Here is a 16,132-nt window from a genome sequence, read left to right as displayed (position 1 = left end):
TTTTTAATGTAGCAAGAAATAATAGAGATTAAATTATCACAGCAGAAGGTTTTCTGCTTCTTTGGACTGCTTTCTAATTCAGCCTGAAAAGATGACTTTGCATCCGCCCTGGTTTTGCAAGGCACACCTGCCCTTAAAATGAATGCATCAATAAATTCATCCTTTGATCTCTTATCACATTGTGTTTCAAAACATCAGAGTCTGAAGCTGTGTTTTGAATAGCGGCCAAACCTCAAAAAACACAGCTCTGAGTCTGATCCTGAGCCCATAAAATCTGAAGACTTGCAATCTCAACCACAAGTCTTTTTTTTAACTTCATAAAAATATGCAGAAGTGGTTCTTTTCTGTCAGCAATTTTAAGGTTTAAAGGATTAGATTAAAAACTTACGGCTAAAAAGTAATGAGATTTTCTTTTTAAACAATTTTAACTCAAAGGTCTGCCTCCTCACTAGCCCTTATTCCTGTAACAGTAGGATCCTCTAGTACTTTCCTCATCCTCATGGGCCACTTTGCTCTGGATTCCTGAAGGAGAAATGGGTTTGTCACAAAGACTGCCACGGCAGTTCCTGCTACCCAGTCTAAGCCACTGCCATGGCCACTGTCACTGCTGTCAGCTCTGGATCCCAAACCCCTTCTCCAAGCTCCTCTCAACCCTGTTCATGATCTTGCCTCCCCCCACTAGTTATTTCCAAAAACCATTCCTCTGTTATGGTTCTGGAGACACTTAAACGTTCTCCTATTTTTCTTCTATTTCCTATTCCTATTGATCTTAGCCAAAGAGAGGGCATTTCTCAAATTTCTGTTGCTTTACTCTGCAAAGGAAATCTAAGCTCTTCTCTTTTGGTCTTTTCCTTCCAGACATTGTTTAAAGACCTAACCTTCCACAACTAACAAAAAAAGCCCATCTAGGTGTCCTCTAAACAAAAATTCATTTTTCTCTTTAAGGAATACTCCATTCTTTTAGGTTATCTGGCAAAAGCTACAGCCCAACCCTAAATAATATTTTTTTTCTCCCTGTTACAAACATACCAAGAATTTAACAGTCAAATAACTGTTGTCCTCTCCAATAAACCCCCAGAGGTGGCTATGCACTTACCAGAATGCTTATCACCACTTGTGAAATATCTTCTAAACCATTTACTAATTCAACAAGAAAAGTGGCTTATTGCTGTGTTCAGGACATCTTCCTTTGGTCTAATTTCTTACCTCTGCTTCAATCTCTCATTCTCATGCCTACATTCATTCATTCCCTCAACCAACCAGTGTACATGGCACTAGCTGTGGGAAACGGGATCCTAGTACTCAAGATACTTTCAGTCCAGAAGGGGCTGTACCAGTTCTACCTCTGAACCAAGGCAGAACCAAGGAGGGCAGAGTTCTGTGTGATTAGACTGCGCAATTAGACTGTACTCTAAAGTTAGGACAGGTTTTATCAAGTTGTCATTATCTTATGTGGGTACTTTAGGCTTGAGATGCAAAGATGCTGCTTGCAGATTAACAGTTAGGACTTCCAATCGGTTAATTGTCTGCTTTTGGCTCAGGTCATGATCCCAGGGTCCTGGGATTGAATCCTGTGTGGGCTTCTTGCTCAGCAAGGAGCCTGATTCTCCCTCTACCTGCTTCTCCCTCTGCCTGCCGCTCCCCTGCTTGTGCTCTCTGACGAAAAACAAACAAAAAGTCTTTAATAAATTTATTTATTTTTAGTACCCCTGCAAAATAAGGGAAACTTGTATAATTATTTCTTATTGTTCCTCTTTTGTTATTTAAGCCAATGCTAAGCAAAGTCGTAAGGTACCCAAAGTCTGTCTTGATAAACTCCTGTTCCCTAATTCTTGGACAGCACCTTGAACCTACACTATTCTGTGGCTGCCCAAGACTTCCTTAGTTCACTGGGCCTGATGACATCTCATGCCTGACTCATTCCTCAAAATATAACCATCCTTGGTTATATTTCTTCCAGCATCCAATGGCAAATTGGGCTAATCTCATAAACCAACTCAAGCTAACATATTAATTAATGATAATAATAGTTTAATACATTTCTACTTTCAGGAAAAAGTGTGAAACAATAGGAGATTTATAGAAATTTAATATGATAATCCAATAATAGGGAGTATTTTTCCCATTTATGGTCACTGACCAACTAAATCTAAAATTAAAGTAATAAACAAAAAAAAAGTCAAGGGTTATAACAAAAATAAACCAGTTTACTTTTAACGTTAGTTTGAGAAAAGGAGGAAAATGAGAACAAGTATATTCTGACATTTGTGTATAGTCTACACATGTATATATTGTTCTTATACAACATATATATACATATATTAAGTTTAATATTTAAAGCAGTGCTGTAAGTTCATACTTTTCCTATTTTAGAGATGACAAAAGTTGGTCTTAAAGAGGTTACATTACTATCAAATAGCCCAGCAGGGACTCTAAACAATTCTAATCCCAAGTATTTTTCCACTGTGCACAACTCCTTTCAGTGTTCATTATCTCACTTGAAACTGAATAGAAAAACCATGAAAACACACAGATGCAATGATAAAACTACACTTCATTCCACATATGGCCAGTTTAAAAAGTGAGGAGTAAGATGGGGAGGGAGAGTGAGCAGCCAGGCAAGAGGAAAAAGTAGACAAAGAGATTACTGAGTAGAAATGTCAAAGATAGAAAAATAGGTAAGGGAGGAAAAGGAAGGATGAGTTGTGGGATCCTCCAGTTGGGGTCTGCTTCCAGCCCACACACCTGGCTTCCCATCTCAAGAGCAGTCTTGCTCTGCATTCCTCATCCTGCCAGTGAGCCAAGCTGAAGCCATCCAGAGAGCTGTGGGCTAGTATTTCCACAGATCTTCAGAGCCCTGACCTTATCTTGGTCTAATCACTGTAATCACCATAATTAGTTTTCCTTTCATTTTCCCAGGGATAAAACTAAAAGCTATTTCAGAAATCTGCATTTTGGGGGAGATTGGGTGGCTCAGTGGGTTAAAGCTCCTGCCTTTGGCTCAGGTCATGATCTCAGGGTCCTGGGATTGAGCCCCGCGTCGGGCTCTCTGCTCAGTGGGGAGCCTGCTTCCTCCTCTCTCTGCCTGTCTCTCTGCCTACTTGTGATCTCTGTTTGTCAAATAAATAAATAAATAATCTTAAAAAAAAAAAAAAAAGAAATCTGCATTTTCATCCATCTCTGAGAATCAGTGAAAACCCAAGCTCTTAGGATGAAGGTAGTAACAAAAACAATAAACAAATCAAAACCAAGACTTCTATCACCAAAATAGCCAATGGTCAAACATGCCTTACACACATGCTGTTTACTGAAACCACTGTTCTCAGTGAGATTTACCATAGATGAAAAAACGCCTACACCTCTTCACCACTCACATTTCTAAGTTTTTGTTTTATTTAGCTCACTTATTATTCAGGGAAATTAGGCATAACTGCTTTCAAAATGAGATACGTATCCTATATTGCTAGCATTCAACAAACTTCTGAAATCATTGGTATAATATTTTAACTAAATGAACAAGCCTGAGAGACACCGAGTTTGAATCCCAGCTTCGGCTCTTAGTATCCGAGTGACTGCACGACTTACTTAATAGCTTTGAACTTTAGGTTCTTCATCTATAAAACAAGGTTCTTGGGGCACCTGGGTGGCTCAGTGGATTAAGCCGCTGCCTTCGGCTCAGGTCATGATCTCAGGGTCCTGGGATCGAGCCCCGCATCGGGCTCTCTGCATTGCAGGGAGCCTGCTTCCTCCTCTCTCTCTGCCTGCCTCTCTGCCTACTTGTGATCTCTCTCTCTGTCAAATAAATAAATAAAATCTTTAAAAAAAAAAAAAAAAAAAAAACAACAACCAAGGTTCTTCATATAGTACCAATCACACAGGTGATTCCTCACAAAGGAATTCCAAAGGAATCACAAAGGAATTGTGATGAATTGACAAAGGAAAGGAGATGAGTGCTTGGAACTGTATGACATGTAGTAAGCACTCAATGTTATCCCTTATTATTACCATTATTAGTGATGGCCACTAGCCTTGCCTCCTGGCTGCAGAAAACTTAACCATAAGATATCTTTTTACCTTATTAAAGAAATTTTGATTAGTTTTAGAAAAATACTGGGTTTATATATAATAGATGAAGAGTAATAATAGAAACAAAGTCAAATATTTATGATTGTATACACTCAACTTGCAAAGGAGCAGCAGCACCCTTTTACACATGGTTTACCTCAAAGTCTATGAGCTGTAGGTCAGCAATCAGGGTCACCAGCAGCCCACTATTATAGAGCTCTTGTGCGAGCTGGGCCACAGCTTCTGTGGGGGGTTCCTTGTCATTTGTGCCACACAGAATCTCTTTCATTGCTTGCAGTGATTTCGACACTTCCTCTGAAGCCTGGTGACCAAAAAAATATGCTCACAGTGAAGAGGGAATGAAAATTTTCAAGCCATAAACAAACCAAAAAACCCCACTTCTTGGATTCTGTTCATTTATGATCAAAGAACACTATACAGTTACAAGCAACCAAAAAACTGTTTGACAGTGCTTTTTTTATTTTGGAAAATGTTGCAAAAGTGTATTTATGTTTAAAAAAAGTCTCTGATATTTCTATTTGGTCAACATAATCAAAACACACTTCTTTTAAAACCTACTCAGATATAGCCTAACTAACCTAGTAATTAACTATAAATTTTACTCTTAAAAATTTTACTGAGCCTGGGTGGCTCAGTGGGTTAAACCTCTGCCTTCGGCTTGGGTCGTGGTCCCAGGGTCCTGGGATGGAGTCCCGCATCGGGCTCTCTGCTCAGCAGGGAGCCTGCTTCCCCTCTCTCTCTGCCTGCCTCTCTGCCTACTTGTGATCTCTCTCCCTGTCAAATGAATAAATAAAATATTTTTAAAAAATTAAAATGACTGTTTTGAAGACTCATCAGTAGCTACGGGTCTTTATTAAAAGCATTTGTTAAGGTTTTCAACAAATTCCTATCACTCTAATTTTTTAAAGGACAATGTAGTAAACCCAAATTGTCAAAACACACGGTCAAATTATCAAAACCCACTAACTTTGTTAATCCACTTGTCTCTCCCACATAATCATCACCTTTTTTTGCTCTCTGTGAAACTTAAAAACAAAAAAAAACCACTTCTCTATATTGTGAAGAGTAATAGGGAAATCCACAGATGATGGGCACTCAGGCCTGGGGAGGGGGACAATGAGGAATGACTGCCAACTGGTACAGGATTTCTTTTGGGGGTGATGAAAATATTCTTGAATTAGCTATTGGTGATGGTTGTAGAGCCTTTGAGAATACTAAAAATCAGTGAACTGTACACATTAAAGAGGCAGATTGTATGGGATGTGAATTTACTCAATACGTCTTTTCAAAATTAATACAGGTGAGCAAAAGAGAATAGGCCAAAAAGTTAACAATTTAATCTGCTGAATATTTTTAAGGAAATATAGTTTTATTACTTTGAAGTATAGTTCTGTAATCATTATAACTGAGGAAGGGAATAAAGAGATAAGGTAGATTAAATACAAATAATTCATAGTAGCATGACAATACTTTAAAAAATAATTTCCAGATACATCTTATGATCTGACTGAAACAATTCTTAATTTATTAAAAGGTTGGAAGTTTCTTTAAGGGTGATAGTTAGCCACAAAAGAGTGCTTTAAATTATATGCAGTTAAGAATAATTATAGGGCAAACTTCTATGTGCCCATAACACAGGTTAACAGCAGAAAACTTCCAGAAATCCTGAAGTCACCTGAATGCAGCCTTTCCAACCTAGAAGTAAATGTTTTTATGTTTTTGACAACAATCATTTCTTTACTTTTCTTTTTATTTTCTTACCTGTATTTGCATCGCAAAACAATATAGTTGAGCTCTGCCAATTTTGAACTTTTTGGGATAATGCCTGGGACCTCTGATGAGGTGCTTCTGTTGCTGTTATAGATGTGAGGTTCATGCATGCAGCTGCACGGAGGCAGCAGCGTTTTAATTTTCTTTGCTCTCAAGTTTTCTACTGATGGCTGGACCCCAGTTCATCAGTTCTACTTTTGATGGACATTTAGGTGGTTTCCACTGAGGGGTTATTAGGAACAGAAACGTAGGACACTCTTGTATGTGCATCCTGGTACACAAGTGCAAGATGATCTCTAGAGTTTCTACGCAGGAGTTGAACTGCAGGGTTTTAACACAGGTACAACCTCAGATTTGACAGATGATACCAGCTGGTTCCCAAAGCAGTGACACCAGTTTAACCTTATCCCTCACAGTGGAGGAAAGCTCCCATTGCTCTCCACCCTCGCTGACACTTAGTATCATCAGACATTTTTCATTTTTGCCAGGAGAGTGAGTGTGTAATATGAATGTATGTGGTTTTAACTGGCCTTTTCCTGACTACTCATGAAAACAAGTATCTTTTTATGTTTTTTTCTGCTTTATGCAGATTTACTGTAAATTTACTAGTACATTTGGATTTACTCTTTTATGAAGGTCATTTCTTCTTTCTAATTGAGCCAATATTTGATTCAATATTACACAAGTACACAAGAATTAAAAATACACTTCTACATCCCTTACAAGATGCAGGATAAAACATATCTCTACATCCCTACAAGATCCAAGATTTTTTTTATACACTGGGATAGGAAGATACTGTGAGCTGAAGGATATTTATTTTCTAGATCTCTTAAGTGTTGCCATAAACTAGCCAGTCACTTTAGAGAGAAATTGAATACGTAGGATCCAACATCCTCTGGAAGGAACAAAATACAAAGAAAGGAACAACAACAGCAACAAAAAAAACCTTACCTATGAGGAAATCCTGCTTAGTAGGACCTTTAAAAAATGTTAAAATGAGGTTGCACTGTCATAGAAACTATCAGGTGATCTTTAAATAAAAATGTTCTATCCTTCCTGTCAGTTTAGCATTATATACCTGTGTAGCCCCTTAGATTTTTAAGCCCTGTGGTCTAGAGGGATCCAAGTTTTGTCAGAGGCTGAAGATAGTGAACCAAGGGTTCAAGGCAAAAGAGTCAACAACAGCATAAAACCTGAAATCAATTTATATGTATTTATAGAGACCTTATGTGCACATCACAGACCATATTTGGGGATTCTTCATCAAGCTTTTACATTGGTTTTTGGTTTTGGAAAACATGCATCTGAATAATAATATTATCATTTTAATTCATACCTTGTCGGTTTTTTTGTCTTGCTTTTCCAAAATCGCCAAGTTGTCTTTTAGAGCTTTCACAATTTCTGCTGGATTTTTGTGTGATTTGCTAAACAAAGGCATTTTTTTCATCTATAGAAATTTCTTCTTCCAATACAGAATGCTACAAACAAATAAGCAAACAAGAATCATGAATTTAACTTTTTAAAATTTCATCTAAAATTTTGTTTACATCCCAGTTAGTTAACAGAAGTGTGATGTGAGCTCCTGATGTGTAATATAGTGATTCAACACCCAGTGCTTATCACCAGTGTCCTCCTGAATCCCCACCACCTATTTCACCCATGCGCCCACCCACCTCCCTGCTGGTAACCATCAGTTTGTTCTCTAGAGTTAAGAATCTGTTTCGGGGGGGGGGGGGATCTGTTTCTTGGTTTGCCTCTCTCTCTTTTCCTCTTTGCTCATTTGTTTCTTAAATTTCACATGAGTGAAATCGTATGGCATTTGTCTTAATCTGACTTATTTCACTTAGTATAATACTTTCTAGATCCATCCACGTTGCAGAGGCAAGATTTCATTCTTTTTATGGCTGAATAATACTCCATTGTGTGTGTGTGTGTGTGTGTGGGTGTGTATCACATCTTTATCCATTCATCAACTGATGGACCCTTGGGCTGCTTCCATAATTTGGCTATTGTTGATAATGCTGCCATAAACATCAGGGTGCATGGATCCCTTTGAATTAGTCTTTTTGTATTCATTGGGTAAATACCTAGTACTGTGATGGCGAGATTCGAGGACAGCTCTATTTTTAACTTTGTGAGGAACCTCCAACTTGTTTTCCAGCATGGCTGTCACCAGTTTGTGAAGAATTTAACTCTGAACATGATTAAATTGTTATACCAAAATGTCTTGTGTTTTCAAAAACCCTAATTCAATCATTTGAAACATCAATATTGATCAAACTAAAATGAGTTTCATCAAGTTTTACACCAAATTTAAATACATATATATTTTTTAAGACAGGTATTTTTAAAACTTTGCCTAAAAATTTTTATTCAAAGTTTGAAGTTTTTTCTAAAATACAAATACAAGGATTCGGGAAAGAGTCCCACTGGAAAAAGGAGTACTTTTAGAGAATAAGCTAATACTTAAAACTAGATTTTTTAACTAATGAGAGTGCTGCTGCCGACAATGACGGGGATAGATAAAATAAAACATGTAAAACAAAAGTGAGATTAGGATCCACATACTGTGGTAAGGCAATATTTAATGCTACCCATGACAATCACAAAATCGCAAGGTAAAATTATTTAAAATCTGATCTGTTCTTTATTTATCTTCAAACATTCAGCTGGCCATACTCACTGAGGAAATGAAGACCACTATGGTGGAGGGTGAGGAGAGTGAGGAAAAGGAGTATTAATTCTTGTTTTTGAGAACATCTATTTACATAGAGCAGCGAAAGCTGAATATGGCTGTCATTGCCCTACCATAATGTAATTATTTAGGAAGAAAATCATAATTGAAGTTTCCAGTTAGGAGAGGTATATTCACATACTTTATAGATATTGGCAAAAATATTTCAAACATTACAGAAACATGATATAAGAAGTCAAAGTCTTCCATTAACCAACTGCTCAGAGATAACAAATATATCAGTTTGGTGTATGTTCCTTCTGAATATTTTCTTATATATAATATTAGATACATTTTTAAACAAAAATAGAGTAATACTAAACATAGTATTTTGTAACTTTTTTCCATTTGTTATGCCTTGAATACCATTCTATGAGTATATGTTTAAATCTCCTACAATTGTATACAATATAGTATTCTATTATACAGATATATAATTATTATGTGGAAATTTCTTATTAAATTACTATATCATTTATTTTATTAATACCCTATTAATGGACATTTGGGTTAATTCAATTTTTTCTAATATTTTTCTGATTAACAATGATGCAATTAGTCAATGGAGGATATTATACAAATGCTATTTTTCTGATTAACAATGTTGCAGTTAGTCAATGGAGGATATTATCCAAGTGTGTATACACAAATGTGCACTCTACCTAGCTATTCCTGTGGCATAACCATAGCTATGGTTCTAAATCCCCAATCCCCCTAAAATCCGATTTCCCAAATCTGGTTCCCTAGAACTTGTCATTCTGTGAGCTACCTTATATCCTTCCAATAAATTCCTTCAGGATTTGTTTTTTGTAATCAAGAATTCCAATGGGAGGGGCGCCTGGGTGGCTCAGTTGGTTGAAGGTCTGCCTTTGGCTCAGATCCCAAGGGTCCAGGGATCAAGCCCATCCGGCTCCCTGCTCAGCGTAGAGCCGGCTCCTCCCTCTCCCTCTGTCTGCCGCTCTGTCTACTTGTGCTCTCTATCTCTCTGTCAAATAAATACATGAAATCTTTTTTAAAAATTCCAATGGGACATATATATGTTATGAAGTAGAAATCAAAACAGTTAGTGTGAATTTTGATGATAAAACAAAAGACTTAAATTCTCATTTTCAGAAGAAATGGTGTTTTCGACAGGGGTGCCTCAACTCCCCAGTGTGGGGAGACTAAGTGAGAGGGGAACCTGTCCACTCTTGGGGCAAGGATAAGTTTGAAAAACAAGAGTCTCCAGGCGGCCTCGAAGGCAGATACTGAAAGTTGACAGAGCATTCAAAGATAAAGCATGTGAAGATCACAATGATTCTCACAGTAGGCAGTGTCAGGTGCAAAAAGAGAGTCAGAACGTTGTATCATGTACCTTTACACAATTCAAGAATAAAATTGTAAAGACACACTAGATTTTACTTTAGTAGTCAGCCCTACACATCAATAAATGAAGGTGGAGTATATTTAAAAGCGTATGTACTGTGAAACAATCATTAGATAAGTCGGGCAGAGCAAGCCAACTGTTGCTTCTTACCTGAGTGATCTTGGGCACAGATCCTTAAGGCTCTGTGATCTCATCTGTAAATGGAGATGATAACATCTCCCTCTTTCAGTGTTGTGAGGATTAAAGGTAAGTAGAACATCTTGCATAGGGCTTGTATAAGTAAGTACTCTACAATGATTAGCTGCTATTATTACAAAAAGTTCTATGATATAATGAATGAATTATTTCACAAAAGCGAAAGGCATACTAATTGAGACATGATATTGTCTTAATTAAGTGCTCTAGACACATCTAGGTCCTTGAATCACTTACACATTTTTTTCTTTTAAAAAATATAATTTATTCTTTTAAGGTTAAATATTTAATGTTTAAATACTTAGCATTAAAAGTTTTTTTTTAGGGGCACCTGGGTGGCTCAGTGGGGTAAAGTCTCTGCCTTCAGCTCAGGTCATGATCCCAGGGTCCTGGAATGGAGCCCCGCATCGGGATCTCTGCTCAGTGGGGAGCCTGCTTCCCTTCCTCTCTCTCTGCCTGCCTCTCTGCTTACTTGTGATCTCTGTCAAATAAATAAATAAAATCTTTTTTAAAAGTTTTTTTAAATGCTAAATGCATTTGTATAATTGTTCATTTCTTCATATATAGTGCGACTGCACTAAGGAAAAGATAATTGACTGTGAGAATTCCAACTAAATACTCCTGACATCAAAATAGAGTACAACTAAGAATATGGTATCATGGGGTGCCTGAGTGGCTCAGTCAATTAAGTGTTTGCCTTTGGCTCAGGTCATGATCCTGGGGTCCTGGGATCAAGACCCACATGGGGCTCCCTGCTCAGTCGGGAGCCTGCTTCTGCCTCTGTCTCCCCCCTTGCTTGTGCTCTCTACCCCCTTCTCTGTCTCTGTCAAATAAATAAAATCTTAAAAAAAATAAAAAAGAATATGGTCACGTATGTATGTGATATGACATGATTTTTTTTTCCAGTACCTGTTGCTCTGCTCAATTCTCAATGTATCAGGCTAATTCTAATGCTAATTCTGGTGATATCACAAATGTTTTAAGGACTCCCATGGTAGTTAGCCACCATTTCCTGATTTGCTGTCTTCCAACTTTTTATTTGCCTGTTGATTTGCTCATTTATTCATTCACTTGTTCATTGAACAAACAATCTAAGTAAGTACTCAGCATGGACACTTTGCTAAATACCTGGGATAGAGTTATGAACAAGAAAAATAAAATCCTTGCTCTTTTGAACTTATTATTAACAGAGAAAGTTAACACTTGAGGGGCAATAAAATTATATAACAGAGGAAAAACACACAGTATAATGCCTCTTAATACAGTACTTTTTTGAATTTACTATTTTCATATTTTAAGTGTACCTATTTACTACAACTATAATATAAAATTAGTTTAATGATGTTTTAAAATTTCATAGGATCATTATTCTTCAATGCTGGGATCTGTATTATGAGGGAAATCAAGACCTATATCTCAAACTATGCAGTTCCAGCCCCCAGTCCCCTATAAATTTTGGTGAAAGTCTCCTAACTGCTCTGTTCTCAGACCATAACCAGCTCTGTCCCACCCCCAGACCGAACACCTTCCTGTATTACCCTCAAACCCAGGGCTGCCCTTTCTACCCCCTGGCAACCATGCTGGGCACTTGCATGTGCATCCACCCCAATCCCATCATTTACTCCACTGTCATTTAACAAATGACCCAACTGCCACTCAGCACTACCTGCTAAACAAATACAAGGTTGTTAAACCCCCATCTGGTTCTGAGTTGGTAACTGATCCACTATGATTCAGAAATTACCACCCTTGCCCGGCTGTCATTTGTCCTATCTATAAAGTGAGGGGACTCTTTTTTAAAAAAAATTTAACTGTGAATTTACCTAGTCATATCATCTAACTCCTATTTTTCCATTTCACTTATGAAGATATCAAAATAAATCTGCCAAAAAAAATCTGCCAAATGTTTTGGGAAAGTCCAGATACATTGCATTTATATTAATACTGGTTTAGTTATTTTATTTATTGCATCCCCATGACTTATTTATTTTTTATAACTAGAACTTTGTACTTTTGGACCCCCCTCACCCATTTCATCCACCCCCACCCCTACCTCTGACAATCACTAATTTGTTCTCTGTATCTGAGCTTGACTTTTTTTTTAATTCCACTTACAGATGAACCCATACAATATTTGTCTGAATTATTTCACTTAGCATAATGTCTTCAAGTTCCTTCCATATCGACAAATGGCAAGAATTCACTTTTTATGGGTGAATAATATTTATGGTTGTATTATACATATATAAGCACATTTTCTTTGTCCATTAATCTACAGACTGGCATTTAGGTTCTTTCCATTTCTTGGTAAATAATGCCACAGTGAACATGGTGATGCATATATCTTTTCACATTAGTATTTTTATTTTCTTCTCATAAATATCCAGAAGTAGAACTGCTGGATCATATGATAGTTCTAATTACAATTTTTTTGAGGAACCTCCATACTGAAAGAGTGGGTTCTTAAAGAAAGAGCATCACCCTTTGAAAATAGCTACGTTATATACAGTGAGCTCCAGGTGATTCATCACTGGTCCATATCCATTCTAAATCTTAAACTCCTACTCTCTCTCTCCATCATGGCCTAAGATAAAGTGCTTAAGGCAGAGACAAAAGGAATGGCCGAGTCCTGAAAATGGTGCCTTCTGGGGATAAAAGGGTAGTAGGAATTTTTCTATAAAGTCTACCTCAGAGTTTTTAGAATATACATTATATTTCAGCAAAGCAGGAAGCAGGGACAGGAGAAGATGCCATGTTAAGTACAACTAGAGGAATGCCTCTTAGGAACTGAAAACTATGTAGGCTGTGCACACCAACATGCCCTGTAGCGTAGTGCTGACAGTGGGCCATGCAGCAAACAAATGTCCGTGGACTAACACTGGCCCTGTTGTACTTTTCCATTGTCAAGAGTGAATAAACAGAATAAACAACAAATAATGTAGGTTCTATTAAAAAAAAAAAAAGCAGCCCAAGAAAGAGAAGAAATGCTCTGTGGACTTAAGACAGGAAAGGTTGCTTCCAAAATTAATTCTCTGTAGGAGACAGAACAGACATAACTGACAAAAAAAGAAAAGGACTTAAACTAAAAGCTGGCCAAGATAAAAGATGAGACACACACACACATAAACAGATAACACCCCAAATACAGTATGGTAATCCAAATCTTCATAGAGCAGAAATTACCCCCATGGAAAATTGACTAAGGACAACTGTGAGGTAAAAAATGAGTCAGGCTACATTTATTCATTCAAAAAATATTTACTGAGCACCTATAAATATGTATATTACAGAGACATGGAAAAGATAAAGTGATCCTATAAAAACAGGTATTACAACAATGGGGGAGGTGGAGGAAGCCAACAAGAAGAACAAAAAATATAAAAAGTGAAGCAGAAGCAACAAAGATGTAACAGCTTAAGCAGAAAAAAGAGCTAAACCTCATCACTTAAAGAGCTCTTCTAGTTGATATTAATGGTGACCCCTCAGATTCAGTGTCTTGTGGCTTTTAAAAGAAACAAACATTATACTTTCAAAGCTCATTCCTACAAAATGACCTTAACAACAAAGGATAAAAATCAAGTTGCCTTTGAACTTCCACAAAGCTAAATGTCATCAGAACAAAGAGAAAACCTACAGAGTTCTGCGAGAGTCTATAGCCTCATCACTGAATCCCTAGCCAACATATTTATGTGTGAACAGATTGTGTATGCTTACTAAAAATTTTATAAAAAGATGACATGGAATCAAGCCCACAAGAGTTCAACAAAATAAATGGTAAAAATCAGAAATAATTCTTGAAAGGAAGCCTTGATATTGTTGGTAGGACATGTAGGAGGGTGAGAATCTACAATTATAATTAATTCATAGGGGAATAAAAATAAGTAAGGATTCAAGTTAAAAAGGAAACCACCCCAAAAGTCTCCAAGAAAAGAAGGATTGAAATAATAGCAATAGAAGCAGAAATTAACTGAATCAAAAAAGTAAAAGGAAAAGAAAATCTCTGGTAGCCATTTGGTCCCTGTTTCTCGTGGTGATAGACCTGTCTGCTCAACTTCCCATCCCACTATACCCAAAGGGTGGGGACATGACCCAGGTGTAGCCAGAGCATTCCTTCCACTGCCCTGGCTACAGCAGTTGGCGCACAAGTGGATTGTGACACTATCAAGCTAATCAAAATGCTTCAACGGGACTTTTCCCTTAGGTATTTTAATTTAATTAAAATATATAGGGCATACAGATGAAGAAATAGAGAACATCCTAACAAGCTCCTGTGTATTTACCACCCAGCTCAAAACAGAAAAACTGAAGCAACCCCCTTCATACATCTCCCTGATCCCAGCCCCATGTGGCTCATTCTGGTGGGACTATTATTTGAATATTAATTTAGCAGTGTGGCTCTAGAACCCTTAAATGTTCACAACCTCTGATTTAGTAAGTAATCCTTGCTTCTGGCAATCTGTCTTAACAAAGTAAACTAAAATAAGGGTTGTCTTCGTAACTTTTTTTTTTAAAAGATTTTATTCATCCATTTGACAGGCACAGATCACAAGTAGGCAGAGAGGCAGGTAGAGAGAGAGAAGAGGAAGCAGACTCCCCGCCGAGCAGAGAGCCCAATGCGGGGCTCGATCCCAGGACCCCAAGATCATGACCCGAGCTGAAGGCAGAGGCTTTAACCCACTGAGCCACCCAGGCGCCCCTCTTCGTAATATTTTTAAAAACATTTTAACATCTGTGAAATTGAGGTGTTTCTTACAACTGAGGGGATCTTACCTTCCTTAACAGTTTTTTTCTTTCTTTCTTAGTGGTATACAAAGTACATGACTTATAGCCAATCGCTTCTTAGATTTGACTAAATACAGTCTTTGGCTATTAAAATGTTTGCAAAGAATGTGAAATAAAATGGAAATGTTGTTAAAAGCAGTGCCCCATACTACAGAATTATGTAAAAGCAAACAAAACACAAGTACACAAAGGCTCTGCATAGAAAAAAATTTACAAAAGTTAATGGCGATTGTCTCTGGGTAATTGGCTTATGGATGCTAAATTTTCCTTTTCCTTCAAATTTTCTTTTTTCCAAGCTTTGTTTAATAGCCCATGCAAATACTTTCAATATGGAAACACCTTCTCATAAATGATATTTTTAATGACTAAACAACTGTGTTTTAAAGTTCAAACTGTGGAATATCTGATCACCATGTCTTTTCAAAGCATTAGTCAAACAAATATGATTTCTGTTAGTTTGGCTATGAAATTTCATAAAGAGTAGAACTTGGCTCAGAATCTGGAGAGAGAGCCAAAACAAATTATTCACCTTTGCTCCCAGGGAACTTAGGCCCTGTAGACTTTATAGTAGATTTTGGCAGTATTTCTTTTTCTAATACACAGCAAAATATTTCATATTCCTAACTTATGTGTGAGCATCATTAAAGATGGCCCAAAGTTAATCACTCTCAATATGTTCAGTGACATTAAGTGCAGAGGAGTGTTTACAGGGGAAGGGAAAAAGGGAAGCTAGGAGAAAAGGTCATTTGGGACATTCAATTCCCTTCTTTTTATTCCTTAAAATATTGAAAGGAAAATAAATGTTTATCTATAAATGGCTAATGAGTATCTCCAAGTCTTTGTTTAACCTCCAATTGTACTATGCAAAAATAGTTCTAATTTCAAAGGTTTCCCACAAAAGTTTAAGAGAGGGGCGCCTGGGTAGCTCAGCAGGTTAAGCCTCTGCCTTCAGCTCAGGTCATGATCTTAGGATCCTGGGATCGAGCCCCGCATCGGGCTCTCTGCTCAGCAGGGAGCATGTTTCCCCCTCTCTCTCTGCCTGCCTCTCTGCCTACTTGTGATCTCTGTCTGTCAAATAGATTTAAAAAAAAATTTTAAAAAAAAGTTTAAGAGAGTGAGAAATTTATCTCTGAAGCCAAGAAAAATCTCAAGATTTCCATAGGTAAAACTATAAAAAGTAACCAAACTTCTAACTC

General features: G+C 37.2%; 1 protein-coding gene across 6 annotated transcripts in view; it reads right to left on the bottom strand.

Moving 5' to 3' along the window:
* Nucleotides 1-16,132, bottom strand: part of CAB39L (calcium binding protein 39 like) — a 116,311-nt gene that overhangs the window by 54,712 nt on the left and 45,467 nt on the right. For all 6 annotated transcript variants that reach the window (XM_045978447.1, XM_045978452.1, XM_045978449.1 and 3 more), the window contains 2 exons: nucleotides 7,196-7,337; nucleotides 4,223-4,387 (listed from right to left, as the gene is read on the bottom strand). In XM_045978447.1, the coding sequence (XP_045834403.1) occupies nucleotides 4,223-4,387; nucleotides 7,196-7,306 (276 nt within the window). In that variant the 5' untranslated portion in view covers nucleotides 7,307-7,337. The remainder of the gene's footprint in view (nucleotides 1-4,222; nucleotides 4,388-7,195; nucleotides 7,338-16,132) is intronic.

Source organism: Meles meles, chromosome 14, assembly GCF_922984935.1.
Source record: "Meles meles chromosome 14, mMelMel3.1 paternal haplotype, whole genome shotgun sequence".
Classification (NCBI taxonomy): Eukaryota; Metazoa; Chordata; class Mammalia; order Carnivora; family Mustelidae; genus Meles; species Meles meles.
The sequence above is the reverse complement of the archived record's forward strand: the minus strand, read 5'-3'. Positions and strand labels throughout refer to the sequence as shown.